The sequence below is a fragment of the Crinia signifera genome, chromosome 2, assembly GCF_055691185.1.
Source record: "Crinia signifera chromosome 2, ASM5569118v1, whole genome shotgun sequence".
In the NCBI taxonomy this organism is placed as follows: domain Eukaryota; kingdom Metazoa; phylum Chordata; class Amphibia; order Anura; family Myobatrachidae; genus Crinia; species Crinia signifera.
This window is the reverse complement of record NC_139218.1, coordinates 19,398,634-19,423,515: the sequence shown is the minus strand read 5'-3', so window position 1 is coordinate 19,423,515 and position 24,882 is coordinate 19,398,634. Positions and strand designations below refer to the sequence as shown.

Genomic DNA, 24,882 nt, shown 5'->3' with positions numbered 1-24,882 from the left:
GTTAGAATTGTATGAAAGATGCCTGTATTGCAACTTGAGTTATAGGTGAAATGTGTTAAATAGAGAGCAAATGATTTGGAAGGGGTGTGTATTGTTTTGTTTAATTAAAAAGCAGTTACAGAGTAAGATGTACAGTGACGTGTGTGTGTGTGTGTGTGTGTGTGCAATAGTATAGAAGGGTGTTTTTGAGTCAGCGGCTCCCCACTGGCGGAGGTAACAACACAGGAAAACAGGAGGCTGGGTAGTGATAGGGGTGTGTGGGCATAAGGTGGACTAAAGAGGAGGGTGGGAGACACAGTGCAGCTTCTGCCAGTGGGTGAGGGTCCAGCGTGGCAGTACAGGAGTACAGGATGGTGGCCCTGAGTCAGTGTCTTCTCCTACTGGGTGGGAGTTAGGGTGCATGAGAGCAGGAGGCTGGGCTATGAGGCATGATAGGGGTATGTGGGCAACACAGCGTCAGCGACTGACCAGTGGTGGAAGTTATGGTTCAGGAGAGCAGGAAGCTGGGTAGTGATAGGGGTGTGTGGGCATACGGGGGACTAAAGAGGGGAGCAGGGGTGCCGTGAATTGTGGGAGGGGCCCGGGGGGTGCCGTGAATCGAGGGAGGGGGCAGAACTACGGGAGGGGGGGCGCAGGTGTCGGTGAATATCTGGAGGGGGCGGGGGTCCACAAAGCGCAGGAGTGGGGCGTAAATCGCGCAAGAGGGGGTTGCGAATTGCGGGAGGGGGGGTCGTGGGGGGTGCCGTGAATTGCGGGAGGGGGGGTCGCGGGGTGGGTGCCGCGAATCGCGGGGGGGGGGGTCGCGGGGGTTGCAGCGAATTGCAGGAGGGGGGTCGCGGGGGCAGGGAGTTGCCGTGAATCGCAGGAGGGAGGGCGCAGGGGGTTGCCGCGAATTGCGGGAGGGGTGGGTTCGCGGGGATTGCCGCGAATCGTGGGAGGGGGGTTAGCAGCGAATCGCGGGAGGGGGGGTTTGCCGCGAACCGCGGGAGGGGGGTCGCGGGGGGTGCTGCGAATCGCGGGAGGAGAGAGTCGCGGGGGGGGGGGGTGTTTTGCCGCGAATCGCGGGAGGAGGGGTCGCGGGGGGTGCCGCGAATCGCGGGAGGGGGGGTCACAGGGGGGCACGAATCGTGGGTGGGGCGGCGGGGGGCGCTCACCTGGTGCAGTGTCTTTGCTGGGCAACATGGGGAGGCAGAGGATGTCTGGCACTGTGGGCTCACTGGGCTGGTTCTCTGTCATGTGAGTCAGTCACATACCTCCCAACATGACCTTCTCCAGGAGGAACACATTGCTCTGTTTCTGGACTTCCCTCATAATGTATGATTGCCATCACCTGTTTCACACATGTTATTAATTGATTAGAAAGGTGCTTCAACACAGGTGCTGGCAATCATTAATTAAGGGAGAAGTCCAGAAACAGAGCAATGTGTCCCTCCTGTTATACACACACTCACACACTTTGAGTGACAGATGTAGCCAAATATATAAGAGATGCAAATTCTACATTGAAATCTTTATCACTGATGGCCAAATCGCGTCACTCATTATCTCCTCATCGTGCCACTGGGGCATACTGTGCGATCCATAATAATATTACATACAGTGGGAATATCAGCTTTGGCATTCAGCTGGTTTTTCTAAAGCCAAGTACCTCACAATAGCATCCATGTGACAAGTTACAAATGCACATTCTGCCTTGCAACAAGCCGAAGCTCAGCATGCAATTCCCCCACTTGGACGCTAGGTGTCTCTTCAGCCTTTTAGATAAAGAGCAGCACTTCCACTAAATGGTTTGCAGCTGCAGGTCTCTTATTGGTTTGCTGGGATGGTGATGCCACAGGGTAGCCCCTTTTAAGAGAAAAAAGCTTAGTACACTACACCAGCTCCGTGTGCACATCCCTCAGTGTAAAAAGGCAGTGGAGAGCTAAGGACTGTCATCTCATAGGCATCATCATGAGTGAGGTAAGTCACAGTCCTATAGGAAGGATGCTCTGCAGAGATGCTCTGGCTGGTGCTGAGGGCAGTGTTACCTGTAGGCTGGTGGGCAATGTAACTAAGTAGAACAATGCAATAAAATGTATTAACATTTATTTATATAGCACCAGCATATTACAGAGCTCCCATAGGTGTGCTGGAAAGTGAGCACTGCTGGGTGCATGTTACTGGGGAATATTCTGTTGTTGTGTAGAGGATGGGAGGAAATATATTCACATCATACAAAGTGTCGGCGTAACTATGGGAACTACTTTTAATGTCAGGAACAGTGTGCGGTGTCAGAATACACACATCCCGGGACTTGTGGGAATGTTCTGTAATGTGGGGGTACAGGCTCAGCTGTACAGTACGAGCAAGGGAGCGGAATCCCCAGGATTGTAGGTCCTTATATGTAGTTTACAGGTGACTGGTGTATTGGTGAGGGCTGTGTGGATTTCTACCTATCTCTATACTATATATCTCAACTTCTCAAGACCATTTGTTCGGTCTGATAGAAATAGCTGGCTTTATCTTTTTTATTTTCTGCATCGATTATCGGGGTCATTCTGTATACGAATACCTGCACGTGCCATTCCCAGGTTGGGGTGCATTGGCCTGTGACGCCATTGCTTAAATAAATAGATAGTTATTGCGAATGGCTGTGCACGCCCAAACGGAGTAAAGGTCTGGCACCATCTGGTGGCACACTCAAACCTTGGTTCCCCCCCATAGAGGTGAGGAGCAGTATTTTTTTATTATACAGGATACAGCATTCTATCCCTTTTACCCAGGACATTAATGAATTTCACAGGTGTTGTGGCTGGTTGTAAATCAGCCACAGAACCTGTGTAAGTCATGAGTGTCCAAGTTTAAAGGGATAATATGGTATACACTATAAAATATATAATACAGGATACCACGCACTCCCCATTCCCAGGTTGCGGTGCAGCGACCTGTGACCACATGCACCCCAGGTAAGCTCATGTATCCTAAACCTGTGACAGCTGCCCCCTTCGTGCTAATTCAGGAGTTATGTTGGTGATTGTCTCACTTTTAAAATACATAAGGTAGTTGGAAGGTGATCTCTAAAACAGGGAACAAGCACATTTTCATTCTAGCACAGGGTTGCCTACCTGACCCTCTCCTTCTGGGAGAGCATGCTCTGTTCCTGGTAATGTAGGATTGCCATCACCTGTGGGGAGCTAGGTAAATGATAAGAAAGGTGTTTCACCACAGGTGATGGCAATCCTCCTACATTACCAGGGAAGTCCAGGAACAGAGCATTTTCTCCCTGAAGGAGAGGGACAGGTAGGCAACCCTGGTCTAGCTGTAATGTTAGTGTTCATGAACTTAAACACCATTATATATTTGATTATTTGTGTGTTAAGGTGAGAGTTTATTATGGTGAGTGTCGAGCCCTGTATATGTATGTGTATGTGTGTGTGTGTGAGTGTGAGATATTGTATAGATCAGTGGCAATTGACTGGAGAAATGGTGTAAGTATGACACACATAAAAAGACGTGTGTATATATAAGTAATGTATATGCTATTGATTTGTTTGTGATACAGGTAAATGTTACACGTATCTGGGCTGTCACCTTGTAAGTTACATGTCACATATAACAGGATATCAGCTTTTGTCATTACGGTCCCAGAGGATTTATACCCCATTATTTGCATCTTCAGATAAATGCAGATGTTGCTCTGGCGGGTCTTAAACCTCTGAGTGCCAAGAAAATTTGTCAAAATTGGTGTGAGAATTGCCAAGCAAACATATTTTTTTTTTTATTCATCATAACGACCTGTAATGTCACATTATATAGGAAATAGACTCTTTTGTTACACAACATATTATTATTTTTTTTATTATTTGAATTTATATAACAAATGTGAGAGGCGGATGTTTTGCGCAACTCTCACAGAGATGCTGGCGCTCAAAGAGTTAACGATGATCTACTGTATTTCTTCTAAGACCACAGATATTTTTTTGCAACACTAGATTTCGGTTGAGCCTCTTGTGATTTTTGGAGCTTGTCCCCCCTCCCTCCTGGGTAGTTCTTCATACAGTGCTATTAAATGTGTCAAGGATTTCCCATACAAGCGAACGATGCTTTGAATACAGAAATTGCTGCATTCAAATCAATGCCGGCTATTTGCATACATTTCAATTAATGTCTGAGTTTTTCTGAAGCCTTGAATGCAATTTCCATAACATTTTCCATACCGACGGCATCAATCCGTCAGGCGGAACCGGGCTCCTGCCTCTCTGTCTTGTGCTGTTCTTGACTAAACAACGGCAGCCTGACAGGATGATCTATGGACACGTCCAACAGCCCAACCTAACTTGCACCGGTATTTATGGCTTCCTAATTAATACTCTCTGGTAGTTTGTGCTCTGATCTCCAAGAACAAATCCCTATGTGCTCTAGAACCGATTGTCAATTTTTTTTTTTATCATGCCCCAATGGCTTGATGGATTTACAGAATATATTGCGGTGGTTATATGGAACACACGTTCCTAGGGAGGGATGCACTGAGGTAAAAACAGTTTTCAGGGTTATACCGCATTATCACCTGCAATAAAGCCCCTCCACCGGTGTACCGCTGCGAGGGTATCGGCAGAAAAAGATGGTGGCACTCTACAGAAGCCTGTGGGCTTCTCTCTGCTGCGATGTGTGATGGATTTGTCAGGATCCCTCCCAGCATGCCTTGCAGCCAGCTCCTCGGACCGGGAAGTCCAGCACCTGAGCTACAGCGCAAAGGACGATGATTTTCCCTTCCTTCGCAACTATAAGTCAGTGGATACTGACTTATAGTTGTGGGCAGCGGGCCGAAGACAGGGCTGACGTCATGTGACGTCAGCCACCAGCCCCCGGCACACCTCGTCCCACCTGCAATCCCATGGGAATGCCCAGCGTTTCCATGGGTGACATCCGACTCCGCCGCCCCACGCCCCCGGTCTGCATTGCTCTGTGTAAAAGGCTAAGCGAAAGCCGTTCACCCAAGGACCCTGCACATGTGCATAAATCATCATTATCACCCATCATGCCTTGCCACATTTTTGCTATTAGGGAATGCTAAAACTATGGCAAGGCATGCTGGGATGTGTAGTTTCCCAACAGCTGGAGGGCCACAGTTTGGACATGCCTGCGCTAGGCGGTTCAGATTTAATTTGCATTGCTCGGACATGGATGGCTACTGCTGGTCCTGAGTTTTCGGGCGTGACTCCCTTTGGTTAATATTGTGGATGTAGTCCAAAGCTTCGTCTTTGGCACAGGCTGACATTTTGGGGGTGATTCCAAAGACCAGCAGCTACACGCGGAGATGAGTTTTGTTTTTTGCGTTGTCATCTGTACACATCAAGAGATCAGGTTCCCTCTGTTCGTCACAGTAAAGGTCACTGAAACAGATTTCGGTTGGAAAAGTAACAAGTGCCCAGTGATCGTATCACACGCCGTATCTTATAGGAAATCCGCTCCGCTGCCGAGACTCTGCTGGTTCACATAAGGACACGAGCTACAAATGATGTATAAAAATCTTTAACTGATTCTCTAATAAGTTTCGTTAGTAGTAAACAGGGGAATTATTATAATGGTCTGTGTGTGTGCAGCTGGATTTCTGCTCTAATAAATTTAAAGGAAGAAAATGAAGACTTAGATTAAGTTCTGTTTCTGTTGCATTAGACGCTTATTAATGAACAGAACAGACAGACCCAGATGAAGAGCATTTCCCCCCCCCCCCCCCATAGGTACTTCCTGTCTCGCTAATCCAGATCTCATTGTAAGTGACCGCCATGTTGCAAAGTATCAATGGCAAACACATTGCGCGCTACGCATGCACTGCATGCGGTCAAAATCTCGGAGGTCTGAATCCTAATGGTCGAAATACCAACGCCGGATTCCCGACCACCGCAATGCCAGCAATTTGTCCCTCTATGGGTGTCAGAGGGACAAAATGAGGGAGAATAAAATAGTGTGGCGAGCGTAGCAAGGCATTGGGAACAACCGCGGGGATTTCATACTGGTCCCTCATGCAGACATCAAGTGGTCGAGAGTCAGTGGCCGTTTCGGGGCTGGCCTTCTACTCCAGTGGAAATCCGGTTTGGAGGCCAATGATGTCGCAGATGATCTGTCCTTGGATGCGGATCAGATCACTAATGCATGCAGTAACTGTAGTACACGTGGGGAGTTTCTGAGTACTCATACACTAGGGTTATGTCCCCCCCCCCCCCCCCCAGCCCAGCCTCTTGAACCACCTTGACATGTTTTTTTTTTTTTTAACCTTTGCTTCAATTATATTCTTGATTTTTGCACACCTTAATGCCTATTACATGTTACGTCACACAACGTGATGCCCATTACATGTTCCGCCACACACCATAATGTCCATTACATGTTCCGCCACACACCATAATGCCCATTACACATTATGCCACACACCGTGATGCCCATTACACGTTATCCCACAAACCACAATGGCCATTACACATTATGCCATACACCGTGAAGCCCATTAAATGTTACATCACACACAGCGATGCCCATTGCAGATTATGCCACACACTGCGATGCCCATTACATGTTATGCCACACACCATGATGCCCATTACACATTATACCACACACACCATAAAGGCTATGACCTATTATGTCACATTAGTGCCGCTTACCTACATGTTAATTGCTAGGGGTTTCTTGCTCTATGCCAGGGCCTTCATGCTTGATGCCATGGGGGAGTGAGATGCTTGTTGCCATGGGGGAGTTTAAGAGCGGTGAGGGTGACTGCGGCAGGCAGCTGGACAGAGCGTTCCCTGGCAGTATCAGAGCAGGTCTGCGCCATTTCAAATTTCGCACCAGCTCGTGGTCCGGAATTCAATCAAGAGACACTGTTGCCGCCCCCAATTGGCTGTAAGACCACGAGATCCAATTGGCTCATGCAAGATTTGAAATAGCCACAGACCTGCTTGTCTTTGTCGGGCCGGCTATACTTTCTCTGTGGTGAGGTAGTTGCCAGAATCTGCCTGTTCCGCTTGTTTCCAGAACGCCACTTGATTCCGGACTCAAGATGGATGTGGTTTGTAACCTGCGCTCCATTAACACTAGTATGACAGTTGTGGTAAAACCTGATATAACTGGTTATAGAAATAACAATGAATGTCAGAAAAAATGTAAGAGAAATGTATTGGGTTCTAAATACCACACTGATAATCAGTGGCGGTTTTTACCTATGGGCTGCAGCCACCCCAGGTAAAAATCCACCACTGTAGTGAAGCCAGTTGCAGTCCGTGAGACTGCACTGGCTTCTCTGTGACTGGCAGTGACTTCCTATTGGAGTCCGACCTGCCAGTCACAAAGGCAGTCCCATTGGCAGGTGTTCCCTCCCTCCGGAACACCTATGTGCGGGCTGCGGCCAGAGGCAGCCCCCCTCCCCCAATGAGGTACGAGCAGCCACTGCTGATCATAAAGGGTCAAGTGCAGAATACAAATACATTGGGGGGCGTGGGTGGATGGGTGGCCAATGGTGAATAGGGGATAATAAGTGTGTGAACCCTATTCGGGCTGTCTGGCAGCGGTGGGGGGTACTGCCCAGTTCTCAGTGGTGGTATATGGGGGTGGGGATGGAAAACACAGTCTATGGGTGAGTGCACAGGGTGGTGGTGCCCCCCGCTGGCATCCCGTCCCCTCCGCAGTGCACAGCTCACCTGTGGTCGCCGTCCTCTTTAGGGGCCTGGTCCGTCCGTGCACTGCGATGAAGTCTTCTTTCTTCGCTGTGGCTGCCCGGCTCCACAGGTCCAGATGGGAAGTGACTTCGAGGTTGCGGCACAGCGAGACTACCGTCACCCGGCGTCACAGTCCGTGCCTCCTGTGGGCTCTACATCTGGCCAGGAGGAGACTGCTGTTATGGGTGTGTAGAGTCAATCTGTGTCTTTGGTAGTGGGTGGTTCGCTCCTACACGTGTCGGCTTCCTAGCCTTCTTCAGGGAGTGCTTGGCCTCTAAACAGAGGGAAGAGACTAGATCCCCTTCAGTTTTGATTACAGGATACGATGTTCAGTAAGTGCGGAAGTTGTTAGATGCCCTCACAACGATTTTTATTTTAACTGTAATTCACTTAGGTTATTGTACGCTCGCACGCCACAGATTTATATTCCCCCTCCAGGTATACGCAGGGCCGGCAACAGAAATCTTGGGGCCCGGAACACTGATTTCTCTGGAGGGCCCCCCTAATCCCGCCCCCTTGAGCAACGTTTTTAGTATACTGCGTATTGAATGTGTTTTTTTAATTGTTACAATATTTCACTAATGCCAGAGGAGGGTCCGAGTAAGTACCCTTACAGGAACCAGGGGGGTGCCTTTATAAACCATAGCTAGGCACTGCACTGCTGCAGCTATGCTAACAGCCCATGAGCGCCTCAGAACCTTGAGGCCCGGTACAGGTGTCCCCTTTGACCCCCCCCCCTGTCGCCTGCCCTGGGTATACGTGGACCCAGGGCATGATGGGAAAATTGTCAAAACTGAAGGGGATCTAGTCACTACTCTAAACAGAGGGCTTTTTATTGGGATCATGGCCATCTTGGTTTGAATGCAGTGGTGGCCATTTTCAGTGTGGGAAATCAATCTGTTATTCCTACTCCGATGAATGAGACTCTATGCCTCAGACATGTGTTCTGGGCAAAATCGATGCAACCCTCAGAGTATCTGTTGTAAAGTATTCAAGTCCTTCTATATTAGAGAGGCTGTATATGCGGGTTCATTCCTGATATATTACGTTTTTGTATGTTTTAGAAATTGAAGCATTATCGGCTATTTTTGTTATTGGCTTGCCTGTATTGCTTAAGAATGAAGCATCGTCTGCCATTTTTGTTTCTGGCTATAGGTGCAAGTTGTCCTTGCTACAGTATATGATGTTTTGTCAAACACCTACACTTTGTGGATGTGTCCCCTAAGTCAATTGGGTTATCTTGGTGGAAATAACTAACTAAAGTATTAAGGCATATTGCTGAACCTGTTATTATGGATTTGATTTTGTTATCGATATTCAGGCCTTTGGGGTGTACGGTTCTACGGGAGAACATCCACTTGAGTTCTTCGTTATCTATCCTCTTAATGTAGTTGCCACCTCTCCAATTGCACTCTACTAGTTTTATGCCTATGATGGTCAGGTCTTTTGGATTTTTGTTGTGCACATCACGGAAGTTGGGTACTTGTTTAGTTTCAGGGCTGCAGTTACGTAGTTTACGTAGTGCTGTTTTGAGAATACCAATACAGCACTATGCTGCCTACGTAAACTACTTAACTGCTTCTGGAGCCCTGAAACGACACAACGGTTAATATCCCCAGTGGGCATGGAGTTGATTTGATAAAGTGTGGCTAGCGCAGCGAGCCACCGAGCCCGAAGCGTGGCGAGCAGACGCGGATACGTGTCCCCTCGCGGGGCTCGCTGCACTCACCACGCTTCGAACTCGCTGTGCCCGCCACACTTTATAAAACCAACTCCACGCCTACGTGGACACTGGTGGTATGACGGGGATATGATTGTGTTAGTGTGTGTGTGTGTGTGTGTGTGTGTGTGTGTACTGCAGTGTGTGATACTTTCCCTCAAAGATTCCCCCATCGCTCTCCTCCGCCAGCTGCTGGCGGCTGTCACTCTGCTGCTACGCCGCACCTACCTGACACTGGCTGGGAGCAGGGGGGATGCCCCCAGCGGCACACAGCCGGGAGCGGGGGGAGATGCACCCGGCGGCACAAAGCCGGGAGCGGGAGGAGCCATACAGCACCGCGCACACAGCCGGGAGCAGGGGGGGGAGATGGGCCCGGCAGCACACAGCTTAGGCTATGTTGTCAGCGTAGCGTAGAGCTGCCGCTGTGAAACTAAACAAGTATCAAAAATGGTGTGTGTCAGGGGTCGTTATTCAGGCTGGAGTTATTGGCAAAGGCTTAGATTCCATTATCTTCATTCATATAACACATTGGGGGGAATTTACGAAGATGTGTATTCTACTTCACATGTGATGTTGCTGTGGGCAACCAATCAGAATCGACTTATTTATTTAGCACCCTCTAGAAGATAGTAGACCTGATCTGATTGGTTGCCCATATCAATATCACATGTGAAGTAGAATCATACTTGCCGACATTTGTTTTCTCCTCTCCGGGAAAAGCCCGGAGAGGAGACCCGATAGTAGTATGTCAGGGGACGGAATTCTTGATTCTGTCATTCTGAAGAAGGCTGCGGGCCTTCCTGTATCTGCGGGCCTCCCTGTATCTGCGGGCCTCCCTATATCATGGGACCCCTGTATCTGCGGGCCTCCCTGTATCTGCGGGCCTCCCTGTATCATGGGACCCCTGTATCTGAGGCATCCTGTTTGGTCTGAGTGTATATTAGTCCCACACCAGCCTGATCGCTTCGGCATGTCTGACTCTGATCTATAGGACTCACTGATGACAGTGACATATATGTGCACATATAACCAGGGAAATAAATGAGTGTACGACGTGTTCCTGGATGCAGATCCCTCCATTATGCCGCCGCAGACGCTTCTCAGCGAGACACTAATGCACCTATATATAAACATGTCAGAATAATTATCTGTCTTGTGAATGATATATTGTCTTCTGGTGACTCCTTAAATTCAACAAAACCGTAAGAGCCCAATATGAATAGAGGATGAGGACTCTCCTTGCCTTAGCTGGTACTGACCTTGCATAACCAGTGTGTCTCATAAAGTATCAACCAATGACGTATGTAGTTTGTCAGACTGGGCACCACGTGAGGCTCTGCATGCCAGACTGGGCACCACGTTAGGCTCTGCATGCCAGACTGGGCGCCGGGTGAGGCTCTGCGTGTCAGACTGGGCACTGGGTGAGGCTCTGCATGCCAGACTGGACACCAGGTGAGGCTGAACTACCATTGGTGCAGCAGGTGCAAAGCACTGGGGACGTAGGGGATCACTGCTGCCCCTGCCCCCCTCTTCCTGTCACCCACTGTTTTTTTCTTGCAACACTCTGCCTGACCCTGTCTCCCATTGCTGTGTTGCATTTTGTGAACTTGAGTTGGGGTGGAGGAGGGGGCCCAAGTTATATTTTTGCACCTGGACCGACCACCCATAAGTTCCTGCACCAGATGAGGCTCTGCATATCCCACTGGGCTGGACCAGATGAGGCTCTGCATATCCCACTGGGCTGGACCAGATGAGGCTCTGCATATCCCACTGGGCTGCACCAGATGAGGCTCTGCATATCCCACTGGGCTGCACCAGATGAGGCTCTGCATATCCCACTGGGCTGCACCAGATGAGGCTCTGCATATCCCACTGGGCTGCACCAGATGAGGCTCTGCATATCCCACTGGGCTGGACCAGATGAGGCTCTGCATATTACACTTGGAACTTGATATGACTCTATATACAACACTGTATCGCTCTCTTCCATTAGACATGGCACCCAATAATGGCTCTTCATGTTAGACCTGGCATCAGGCATTGCTCAGACTTTTCCCTGTGTATTGGATCAAAGAGGGGAATTCATTTAGGTGTGAGTTTACAAAAGGCCTTAAACTCACACACTTTGCCTTAGTGCACACCGCTGATACACACAATTCAGTTAGAAATGACAATTCGCACTACTCCTGTGGACTAGTCATTTTGGGATATACAAGAGGTCCCAAATCCGGTCCCGACAATTTTACCTTTTTTAAATGCTCAGCGGAGTTCCGACTCTGAACAAGGAGATTTGAATTGAAGTGCAAATATAATCCACAATACTAATTTGCCATGACAGGGTATTGTCTAATCGCTGTGCCCAATTACCCCCCACAAATGACATAACTCTCTTGTTGGATAAAATTGGCCACAGCAGCCATCTTTATTGAAACAATACAATTTTTAAACAATAATCCAAAAACATTCCCACGGAAGGTGGTCCCCGAGGCCCTCAATAAATATATATCCACACCTCTAAGCACTTCCAGGAGCTCTTACCCCCAGCCGATAGCGATTGGCTCGAGGGCACCAATTGTACACACCCAGTGCTCATTAATTAACCTCACCCAGGGGAGTCCAGCCCCCTCATGGGGCCCTCCCCGCCGCATAATTAAGCCTCAATGCCACCAACCTCGAGGACCCCCCTCCGCACAGGCCACTGTGACAAAAGACATCCTATCAAATATTCTACCTAAACTATAAAAAATAGGGAAGGGTGGGTGGGAGCTGTTGAGAAAATCTCCCAGTGACCCCTATTTCCTGCCTGAACCCTGCTTATAAACCCCTCCAACACCCCGTTAAGCCCCTCTCCTTAGCCACCCCTCCTATGACTAACCTGCTAGTCAGCTCCCTACAAACCCTGTCAGGGGAGCCTACCCCCAGGCTTTGCCTCCAGTCCGGCTCCTACATGACAGGGTATTGTCTAATCGCTGTGCCCAATTACCCCCCACAAATGACATAACTCTCTTGTTGGATAAAATTGGCCACAGCAGCCATCTTTATTGAAACAATACAATTTTTAAACAATAATCCAAAAACATTCCCACGGAAGGTGGTCCCCGAGGCCCTCAATAAATATATATCCACACCTCTAAGCACTTCCAGGAGCTCTTACCCCCAGCCGATAGCGATTGGCTCGAGGGCACCAATTGTACACACCCAGTGCTCATTAATTAACCTCACCCAGGGGAGTCCAGCCCCCTCATGGGGCCCTCCCCGCCGCATAATTAAGCCTCAATGCCACCAACCTCGAGGACCCCCCTCCGCCACTAAGCACGAGGTTAAACCCTTAACCCCGTGCGCCCCCCCCACATCCGGAACGCTGTTTCTATTCCCTCTTGTAGTCCCAAAGACCAAACATCTATCCCCACAGCATTCAGGTGCACACCGTCACCTCTCCAAAATGCCCCGGCACCAGACTCAAGTTCCCTGTGCCTCACCACAACAGCCCCGTTCCTGGCCATAAAACGCCCAATCGCCCTGTTAACTTTAATCCGTGCCTTATTGAGCTTGTCAGCCGACCTCGCATCCCTCCAATAATGGCGTGGCACGATGTCTGACCAAACCGTGATTAATTCCGGAAACATTGCCCATAACCGTAGGAGATCAAACTTGATATCCCGTATCAACTCCCTAAATGGTCTACCCCCAAGGTCATTCCCGCCCACATGCAAAACTAATATGTCGGGAACCCTATCGAGCCGAACAAAACGGTGAAATTCCTGCAGCACTCCACTCCATACCATACCGCGTTTTCCCAGCCAGCGAACCACTGCCTCCTCTCTATCCAAACCCAGCTGGCGGCCGTTCGGTCTGACATCAGCCCGTAAAGCTCCCCAAAAGACATAAGAATGTCCTAAAATCCAAATCAGGCACGGAGGCTGCCCTAAAACAGAAAAAACACAGTCAACCTCAAGAATCCCCTAAACGAACATAAGACCGAAAGCGAGACGATTCCCACCGCCCAATACGCTTAATCAACTCATCCCCAAATCCCATTCTAGCAGCCTCAGTTGCGGCCCCAATGCGGAAAGAGTGACCTGCGTATTCCTCCCCCTTGAGGCCCAACGTCCGCAGGACTGCTCTAAACACACTTGTGAACTGAAACCGTGATAAAAAGGATCCATTCGCATGCATCAGCAAAGGATCCCTTTCCCTGCCCACTCTGACCTCCTTAAATATCCTCAGCCGTGCCACCGGGCACATATCTGAGCCTGGTACAGAGAAGAGAACTACCTTCTTCCCCCTCCCTAACTGATCCGTCTTAGACCTCCTCACCACTAGCTCCACCCTATCCGAGTATAAATTCACATCCTCTCCTAACAAACCTCCCGGCCTGGACACGCTTGGACTCACGAGCTCCCCAATCCGCAGTGCCCCGAAGAAGGCAAGCGAAAAAGCTACCCCGAACAACCTTTCCTCGAAAGTGGAACTACAGACCTCCCCTAACTTCATGCCCATATTCTGTAACAACTGGAAAGACACCGGCCTTCTCTGATCCTGTACGACATGACCTCTCCTCCAACCTTTTAAAGCCTGCGCAATCAGGAAATTCTTAGTGACGTCAGGCTTGCCGCCTGCACGAAACCCAAAAGCCAAGCCCGCCATGCAGCGCGTGATTTTTGCCACTGACCAACCAATCTCCTTACAATGGCCTATATATAGCAAGACAGCCAACTCGTCATCATCCTCCTTCAGACCTGCTACCTCACGCCATTCTAACCAGCTCCGCCATTCCAGATTGTATGCCGACCATGTATTCGGGGCCAAGGATTCCCTGATGAGCTGATCGACTACCCGTCCAGCAGAGCCCAGAGCCGACTCGGGAACCCGGTCCCCTCCCTGTCCGCCTCTGGTGCCAACTCCCGAAAACGCTCCCACTGTGAACAAGATAAAGCATCCGCAATGCCGTTAGAGACACCGGGAACGTGCCTAGCCACAACCCACAAATTCAAAGCCAGACATTCCAATACTAACTGCTGCAAAATAGTGACCACTGGCGGTGAAGATGCCGACAATTGGTTAATAGCCATAACAACCCCCAAATTATCGCAGTGAAAACAAATCTTCCTATTGCGGAATAGCTCCCCCCAAACAACTACTGCTACCAAGATAGGAAACAACTCCAGCAATGCCAAGTTTTTAACCATGCCTCTCTGCACCCAAGACTCCGGCCACCGGCCTACACACCAATGTCCCTGGCAATATGCCCCGAACCCACCACTCCCGGCCGCGTCTGTGAAAAGGTCCAGCTCAGTAGCGACGCATGTGTCTGACATCCACAAAGCTCTGCCGTTAAAAGCTTCCAAAAAAAGTTGCCCACACCCGCAAGTCCCCTTTCAACTCACTACCTAATCTGACAAAATGATGGGGAAGAACCACCCCTGCTGTCGCTGCTGCCAGCCTCCTGCTGAAAATGCGGCCCATAGGCATAATGCGACACGCAAAATTCAATTTGCCCAGCAAGGATTGCAATTCCCGCAATCTAATCTTCTTCAACAACAATGCCCTCCCTACCTCGGCCTTCAAACCCAGCAATTTCTCCTCGGGCAAGCGGCACTCCATATTCTCGGTATCAATGACAATACCCAAAAAACTGATCACAGTCGCAGGGCCCTCCGTCTTACCTGGAGCAAGCGGGACCCCAAAGTCTGCCGACACCCTTTCAACAGTCCTCAACAATAAATCACATACTCCGGTCCCCCCAGGACCAATACATAAGAAGTCATCTAGGTAATGAATAACTGAACTACACCCAGAGACATCCTTAACCACCCACTCCAAAAAAGAACTAAAGGCCTCAAAATAAGCACATGACAAAGAACAACCCATCGGTAAACAACGATCAACAAAAAATTCCCCGTCCCAACAACATCCCAACAAACGCAAACTGGTTGGGTGAACCGGCAGCAAACGGAATGCCGATTCAATATCAGTCTTTGCCAACCTGGCCCCTTTCCCAAACCGCTTCACCCACTGAACAGCCGCGTCAAACGATGTATAAACCACCGAGCAGATGTCAGGGTCAATGCCATCATTGACCGACACCCCTTTTGGAAAAGATAAATGGTGTATAAGACGAAACTTGTTCGCCTCCTTTTTTGGCACCACCCCCAATGGAGAGACTATCAAATCTGGCCATGGTGCCGACCCAAAAGGTCCAGCCATACGACCCAGCTGCACCTCCTTACGCAATTTATCCTGCACCACCTCTGGATGCTCCCTTGCAGACTTCAAATTCCTCCTCAAGCCCCCTGAAACCTGCACGTCGGAAGGTATCTTAAAACCTTCCCTAAACCCCTCCTCCAACAACACGGCCGTCTGCTGGTCAGGATACCTACGCAGATAGCCCAGCATCCTTTCCAGCCGAACCGGTGTCTCCCCCTTTTGAATTCCCGTCCCGTGACTTCCCTCTGAAGCATTTATTTGCACCATGTGTCCCTCCACACGAGGAACATTCATGTTTAAATTTGCATTTTGCCCCAAAACGACATGACCCGTCATTAAAGGCAAAGCAGAGTCCCTTCTGCATGGCCGTCCCATTTGTGGCCTCCCTCGGCCCCCCCCCCCCCCGTCCCCACGAAAGGGCTGCCCACTTTTTGTGGGAGCCGTCACCTTTAACCATAAAGCAATATCCTTATGGTCCCAACGTATGTTAGGGCGAACAGCCTTCCTCTGCCTAAACTGCTCATCGTACCTGAGCCAAGCCAAGCCCCCATACACACGGTATGCCTCTCCTATCGCATCCATATAACAAAACAAGCCTGAACAATTGTCAGGTGCCTTCTCCCCAATCACACTAGCTAAAATAGCAAATGCTTGCAGCCAGTTCGTGAATGACCGTGGAATCAGCCGATACCGCCGCCGTTCCTCCTCCTCCTTCTTCTCCTCCTTACGGGGCCTATCCAAATTAAAACGTTCTAAAGGGAGCAATGAAAATATATCAACGTATTCCCCTTTCCAAATCTTCTCCCTCACCTCCTGCTTCAGGTGGGCCCCCAATGGCCCCTCAAAGCATACATACACCTCCCCTTTTGCAGTGTCACTGAGCCTCCCACTCTCCTCCTGCGTCCCAACACTGCCCCCTTCTGCCCCTGCACTACTGCTACTTTGCTCACCGCCGGATACCGGCACCCCGCTGCTCACCGGCACCCCACTGCTCACCGGCATCCCACTGCTAACCGGCACACTATTATTGACTGGCACACTAATGCTAGCTGGTGTGCCCGCATTCTGCGGCACCCATGCTGCCGCCGGGGACGGCCCCGCCCCCTGCCGCAAACCCACCAACCAATCTGCGAAACCACTCAATAATTCAGTAAAACCTCTACTCATTTCCCCTTGGAGGGCTAGCCCTCCCCCCCCCTGACTCTGCGCTAAAGCATTAACAGACATAGAGACAGACTCACCAGGCTGCCTGGGGGCTGTGAACCCAGCAGCCGCAGGTCCAGTGTCCTGACGAACTCCAGCCAATGAGGAAGGACCAGGTATTTCTCCATCATCTGCTGACGCTGCCATCTCTCTTCTCCTGTCATCCCGACCCTCAGGTACAGCACCAGCCGGCGTGACCTCGTTGGAGGCGGAGCCAGCTGTGCGCCTGTCGCTCCGTGTACCAGGCCTGCGGTCCTCAGCCTGTACTTCTGCCCCCCTGGCACGACTCACCCCGCGCTGGGCAGCAGCATGCCCCGCATGCCCCACCGCACCAGGTCCAGTACCACGCAACGCCGGATCTTCTTGCACGTGGGGGGGATCCCCCCCGCGCGGAGGGTTCCGCCTGCTGGTTGGATTCCTCCCAGACCTGGTCCTGCGGGCGGAAGGTGCCCGGCCCGCAGCCTGGCCTGGAGGGTCCCTTACGGGGCTCCGTGAACGGCGCTGAACCCTGGGGGACACAGATGGGCTAAAGCGCTCCGGAGGCCTGGACCTCCGAGGCCGTGCACCCGCTGGAGCAGCCTCCTGCGTTGCTGCTCCCAGTCCCCCCAGCAGACCTGACATCTGCTGCTGCAGCCACTCAGCCCCTCTGGTGCCAGCTGCCTCCCTGAGGGCAGCAAGCGCAGCGGATACCTCCGCATCAGCGTTGCCTGGGGAAGCCATGGGAGATGTCACGCTGCTTAGCTGTTGAGAAAATCTCCCAGTGACCCCTATTTCCTGCCTGAACCCTGCTTATAAACCCCTCCAACACCCCGTTAAGCCCCTCCCCTTGTGACCCTCTCCTTAGCCACCCCTCCTATGACTAACCTGCTAGTCAGCTCCCTACAAACCCTGTCAGGGGAGCCTACCCCCAGGCTTTGCCTCCAGTCCGGCTCCTACATGAACTCTCCTTGTTGGACCACACTCACACCTAACTATATCCTAAATCCCCCCCCCCCCCCCCCCCCCCACACACACACACACCATTATGTTTGGAACAAGCTCTAAGATCATGGACCCATACACTCCAGCATTACCCCTTGATGTGGGGCTGCAGCACAGCAACTGCCACCCCAACCACTGCCAGACAACGGCAGTTGGGACTCGCTGGCAGTTGGTGCGCTGCACTATTTGAATTTTGACTTTTGAAACCATAGCTTTTGTCATGTATCAATGTTCCACCTCTTCCACTGCATTGGAGGAGGGACATCATTAAATGGTCATGTGTGCAGAGGGTGGCTTGTGATTGGGTTATATGTAGTGTGACTGACAATGGGCCATTGTGATTTCTTCATTAAGGGACTATGTTATTTAAAACAACCTTGTTTATTCTGGTCTGATGTCCAGTTTTTAATTGTATATACTGTATGTTATACATTTATTACCACATCTATAAAATGAGAGGAGCTGATTGGTTCACTACTCCACTTGTCCACGTCTTCCCTCTTCAGACATTTTGAAATATCTCCTGAATATAATTGTGTCTATACATGTTCCATCCGTGCCTTTTTACATGATGGAGAGGTTTTATACCATGCCCAATGCTGGTGCAATTTTTGTCTCATTCATTATGATTACACTGTGGTTTCCAGCATGTGAAACTCAACTCCCATTGAAAAGAATGGACCATTATAAGGAATGGGAACTGCTCTGTACGCAAAAATAAACCCATGGAAATTTATCTTGGAATCTATGAGAAATGTACTTTAATTGCAATCCATAAACAGATGTGTCCTTTTAACCCTTTGCAGCGTGAAAAATGGGCCTGCTGGTGGGTGAGTGCATAGCATTTGCACCCAAGGTGCCAACGGAGCCGAAGCGTGACGTACCACGTGTGGCATATTTACTGAAAGGACACATCTGTAAATTACTTCTTGTAATCTAAAATAATTATTCTTGTAATAAACACATTGGACGTGATTCAAATTTTCATGTAAGTCTAAATGGCGGAAAGATCCAGGGAAAAATGTAATATGATGAGAGATTCAGAAAGTAAGAAATCTCCAGGTGTTTTATCTTTTATTTTTTAAAGCGGCAATAATTTACACTGCAAAATCACACTGGTGTTACAGTTTAAATGATTGCCGTTCTAAAAAATCTGGAGTCAGGAATGGGGTTTGCTAATCCTCTGCATTTACTTCTGAGCACACCATGGCCCATTCATTTCAGTGGGCTTTTAATACATCAATAACAACTTTACAACGCTGTCTAGAATTTTGCCTGTGTATGAATAAATCAAACTTTTTATTTTATTTTATTTGAGTGATGGAATAGCAGGTTCCTGCTCGCTCTAGTTATTCAAATATACAATGATCCCAAATTGCCTGACAGCGGGGTTACCGCGATATCTGCCACCACTGGAGAGATGTAGTCTAGAGGAACGTTGACTTTATATTAAAATTACAAGTGCTCTCTCCTGCTGTTAGTACATTGCAGTTCTCTCAGGCAGACACAGGACTTATAAGAGAATGTGACAGATATAAAACAGCGAGGTCCTGAATGCTAACAGTGGCTGCGCTGCTGCACGGATTCCGACATTCTAAAATACTTTCCAGTTATGTTGCTGCTGAGAGCTGGTTCATGTACTCTCCCAGGGGACCACTCACCAACACAGTCTCCACCGTGCCGTGTGTCCTGTGTGATACAACAGTGCTGAGCATTATGAAAAGAACTGCAATAACTATATATATATATATATAGTGGGGTTTTAGCATCAAACGGGTAGGCACAGGTGAGGATTTGGCACAGACTTAGACAGTGACATCACGGCTTGGGTCCAAAACAGGGCTTGCCTGAGTTTATTGCAGCACTCAGAGCAAGAAACTAAAAAAAACAGCCTTTACACTTCAGGCAAAACAGAAAATAAAACCTGCTCGTCTGAGCTCTAACTAAACAGAATAAACGTCCCTCTCTATACCAAGGCCACACTATGTGACACTGGACACACACAGCAGATATAGATCAAGTAATGCAGTACTTACAGCCTTGTCTCTCTCTAGCAGCAGCTTACTGCCTCCAACACCCAGGGAGAGAGAGAGAGCTCTATGGAGAGGGCTGACTCCTTTTTAAAGAATCAGGTGTTCTCCTGATTACCAGCCCAGGACAGAACACCCTTTGTAAGCCGGAGCTTACCACACAGATTGAAACAGCCTGCAGTCTATATGCCATAAGACAGGATTCTAGGGGAAAGGTACCTGCCGTCTATGACTTTCCCTGCCACTGTCTTACAATATATATATATATTATTATTATTATTATTATTATTATTATTTTTGTAAATTTTTTTTTTTTCTTAGAAAATCAGCATCTTGCCCATATTTGAGGAACTAGGAATGTTTATCGGAAGGTGGTCACCAAAAAGTGGCGGTGTTGATCACCTGACACGATACTTTGGGGTGGCATGTAAACGTCACATGTTCACCATTTGGAGGGCGGGGCAGCGTTTACCTATTCTTATATTTATATCTATACAGCATCGGATGTTTGATACACTCCCCTCCTTTTTTTATCATTGATATTTTCCTTTTTGTACAATAAATAGTCTACCTTTTTTATTTCCTTTTAATATGTAAAATTTTAGTTTATTCTGTATACCGACACTGTAGCCCCCTTTAGTCCTCAGTGGCAAATGCAGGATTTTTAGAGGGGGGTTTCCTAATGTAATCCAAAATCTTATACAGTAGTCTGGGGGAGCAGTTACCGCCCTGAAAATTGGTCTTTTTATACACTGGACACTGCATGGAATACAGTATTACGATTTATCAGTACAGATGGTCTATAAGTATAGGCTGTTGCAAACATAAGAAAAGTGGTCTGGAAAAGGTTAAACATGTCATAATCAATACACAAACATAATAGACCCAGTACTGCAAGCTCTAAGCTCACAATCTCCCACTTCATGGTAAGGCTCCTGTCTCTTCCTCCTGGCAGCTACTCTCTGGTCCAGGCTCAGATCCACAAATACAGTAACAGTGGTAGAAGAAGCTGGTACACTGGGCATGTGCAGCAGCTCTGCTCTGTCCCTTACACTGCATGGTGTGGTGGCAGCTCTATTGATCATATTATACACCAGTGCTATTGTCATCATTTAAGGCACTTTCCAAAAGGAGGGGTGGGGTTTCCATGCAAACAGAAGACACCCCCCCCCCCCCGCCTCCCCATACTATTTTCCATACTAACAGTGTCTTGCCACCGCGGTATAAGGACTGTCTACAACCAGATTCTACTATTATTCCCCTTGTTTGTAACCGCCTCGAACATACCTCCCAACTTTTCTAATAGCAAACACGCGCCCGAAATCAAACACGGGGGACCGATTCAATTAGAATAACCCCCTTTATCTCTCTCCAGGTCTTAGTAGATAGACCCCTATATACCTCTACAGCTCCGTATCACTGTCTAGTACTGCCTGCATGACAGCTCATTGTCTGTATATGTTCTAAAATGTTTGCAATCCAGTTGTAGGTCTGCTTTACAGCAGTAACCTCATCGTGTCACACAGAACGTAAGAATAAGTCTGTAGAAGTGTGGGCTTCTCAAGGACGTTCTCAAACTGCATTAAATCACCCTATTAAACATTAATATGCCTCCGAGCAGTACACAAATGAAGCTTCCACCTACACACAAACAAAACTGTTTATCCTTTCATAATGTTACCCCACGGACATCTCTCACTTGTGCAGCTCCGGTAATTGGTAGTGTCTCTTCTCACAGCCAGAAACAGCCACTAGGAGAATTCACAGACTTCCACCCCCGTACGACAGTCTGAGGATTCCTTCATCCTGCCTCAGATCTAATATAAACCTGCAGAGCGCACAATGCATTCCTCCCACACAGGCTGCATGCTTCCTCTTGCAATACTGGAATACCTCCATCTATTCTCACTGTGGGGATGTCTGTCTGTCTGTCTGGGAGGCAGTGACTTGTGTGCATCTCCCGACCACACCAGGCCTGTGCCAGCATGCCCTACAGTTCGGTGATTCATGATCACAAAATGATTTATTGATTTGGTGCAAAATTTTAAAATTTGTCATTTGAGTTTAAATTGATACATAAGGCGCACTGAGCACTAAGCACTGATCCAATGCAAAACATACCGCCACTTATTGGTAACATCCCGACCTTCAATTGTCGACCTAATGCTTGTGTCCACCTTGTAACCCTATTGACCTTAGCCATGTTGGCCTATTTCATGTGTCGTCCTAAGCGATGTCAGTCTTTAGGGGTCAACATAGTGTTTGTCGATCTTCATAGTGTCTACCTAGCAACGGTAGCCCACTGGTTTTTACTTGAAAATGCAAATGAAATCACAAAGGACAACTCTCCCAATAACCGTCGTCCTTTGTGATAGGAGGACCTCCGGGTGACAACCCCAGTGACACAGGGTTGCCCTCAGCGGGAGAGGGCAGCCAGTTCTTCTGAGGCGGGAAGGGGGCGGTGCTAGAAAGGTATGATGTGTTTGAGGGCGTGGCCAGCGTGAACGCATCCCTCTAGTTAGGCCCCTCACCGTGCAATGCCAGTATTTAAGGCCATGCACAGCGGGGCTACAATGACGTGCTATGTGTCATTTGGTCCAATGGATGGGCACAATTCTGGGAGGCTTGCCTACATTTCTGGCGGGCCGGGAGGGGAACCTGATTTCCTGGACCCTCCCGACCATTCCAGAAGGGTAGGCTTCCAGAAGGGTAGGCAACCATGCAGTGACATCTGCCACTGGAGGTGCTGGCAGAGATGCAATTCGATCCCTCTTAGGGACAATATGAAAATAACTCCATAGGCTTCTATTGGGTAACGTCATCATGGGGAGCTTTGTGCATAAGCTGATGTTGCCAAAACCCCAATTTTCGTAAATTAAAATGTCAGTATAGACTAATCTCTACCTTGGCCGGAGATGGTCAAATTCAGGGCAGGTGCGGACATCGATGTCAGCCGCCCACCCCAAGCCAGTATTGAGCTGTCTGCGGGTGCAGACAGCGATTGTATAGGCTCGCCTCCACCCGCCGACTTCCTGGAGCTAATGGCCCAGCAAGAGTTGACATGTTTTAGATCTGAAGAGCGTCCCCGCTGGTCGTTTCTTGGTTTTGCAGATCCTACCTGCTGCAGTCAGGATTTGAAAAGAACCCCTACAAATGGGTACAGATAACAATCGGATCGGACGTAAATCGTGTGCTCCAGCAGATCGTCCGATCATCGTATGGTCGTCACACGATCTGCTCAAGATCATGATAGTTCTGGTGTGTACCTAGCATTAGGCACCAGCGGCAGTAGAGCAAATCATTGTAAGGAATGAGGTAAATTATATGGGGGTGCATGTTCACAGGTGTCGCGTTTGACCCCCCCCCCCCCCAAAAAAAATGCATAAATTTGTGAGAGACCAGTTCTCTGTACTCTGTACGTAGATAAATAGATATCTATGAGATGCATAGATATGAGATAGATGAAAGGGAGACACGGGATGTTTTGCTTTTGTTATTGTAAATTATGTATTTTTGGAACATTGTGTCTTTAGCTTTATATTGCGTTACAGTTCTGTTGCTAGATCAGTTCATTTATACAAAATGTAACATTTTCTTCTTTTTTATTCCAGAGACAAAGTTCTGGAGCAACAAGTGCAAAGGACAAGAAATCAGGAGCGGACGGTAAGACTGCGCTGTGTTTGCCATCATCTACTATTGGGATGAAAACAATGTTCAAGAAATGTAAAGTCAAGAAGAGACTTTGTTTTATTGCAGCCTGGGATTATTACACGTCAGGCAGAGCCGGATTAAGCCTTCGGGGGCCCGGGGCACTTTAGAAAGAAGGGCCCCCTCCTACTTGTCATTACTGGCTGTAAACTGCACGGGAGAATATTACACTGTCAAAACACAGTGTAAAAGCAGTATAAACTTGGTCAATGGTCAACTGCGGGGGGGGGGGGGATTAATTATATACACACACACCGCATGAACAGCCTGTGTGTGTACCTTACTCTGTAGGAGCCGTGACAGGCTCAGCGCTGCCTCTGATTAAAAACCCTCCCATGACATGGCGGCTGCTGCTGCTATCCTTCATGGGCCTGAGAAGTATGTAATGAGCTCCACCAAGCAGAGCTCAGCACAAGCCTCTCAGCCTCTGACCTCTTGTGCAAAGTCTTATGACTTAGTCAACTCCCAGTAATGCATTGCACACTTGTGCAGTCAGTGTGCCTTGACTCCTGATGCTCAGCACCATTAATCATTGTCACATTGGCAGATAGGTGAAGCAGCAGCAATACCCCACTCCCATGCACAAAACCATTAGCTAAAAAATAGAGGGGGGCCCAGGGGTACTGACCCCCTATGCCCCCATTATAATCTTGCCCTGACGTCAGGGGCAAGTGACCACCCGGTCTTCCCAACATACTGTACGATAGCTGGCTAAAGGGTGGGGACAGTGATTTGCCATACATAGTGTACTCTTATATTCATGTACAAAGCTGCAGTAACACAAATCCAGCTCTATAATAACCTGCACATAGACAAAGAGCCTTATTCAATGCAGCCAGGGTTAAACAGCTGGAATCGCTGAAAACAAGACCCGTGCCATTTAACCCCAGCACCACCTGCTCACCCTATTCTACGTTCCGGGGGAATCCTCGCTGTCCGATGGCGGCGAGGATTCCCCCAAACAGTAAATGCAGGGAGCCCGCTGCATTTAGCCGTGAGCCTTGCTGTTTTAGTGGCCGCACTAGCGACAGGGAAATGGCGTGTGCAGGGGGTCATTTGATTACTGACCGTGCGAGCTGTGACACTGAGCAGTCAGCATTGCTCGCTGTCACAGCTCACAAAAATCATTAAATATACCCCAAAGTCTTAAGGTGCATACACACTATGCAATATCGTCTATGAACAATAATTCTAACGATTCCACCTTGAACTGCCTGGTTAGGACATGTTGGGGGTGTAGTGTCCTATGTCGGTATAGGGTGTAATAGATGTATTATGACCAGCGGTCAGGACATGTTGGGGGTGTAGTGTCCTATGTGTGTATAGGATGTAATAGATGTAT

General features: G+C 48.8%; 1 protein-coding gene across 1 annotated transcript in view; it reads left to right on the top strand.

Moving 5' to 3' along the window:
- Nucleotides 1-1,802: 1,802 nt before the first annotated feature.
- PCP4 (Purkinje cell protein 4) overlaps nucleotides 1,803-24,882 on the top strand; it is a 61,477-nt gene continuing 38,397 nt past the window's right edge. Inside the window, exons 1-2 of the mRNA XM_083171673.1 lie at nucleotides 1,803-1,959; nucleotides 23,444-23,495. Of these exons, the coding sequence (XP_083027799.1) occupies nucleotides 1,951-1,959; nucleotides 23,444-23,495 (61 nt within the window). The 5' untranslated portion in view covers nucleotides 1,803-1,950. The remainder of the gene's footprint in view (nucleotides 1,960-23,443; nucleotides 23,496-24,882) is intronic.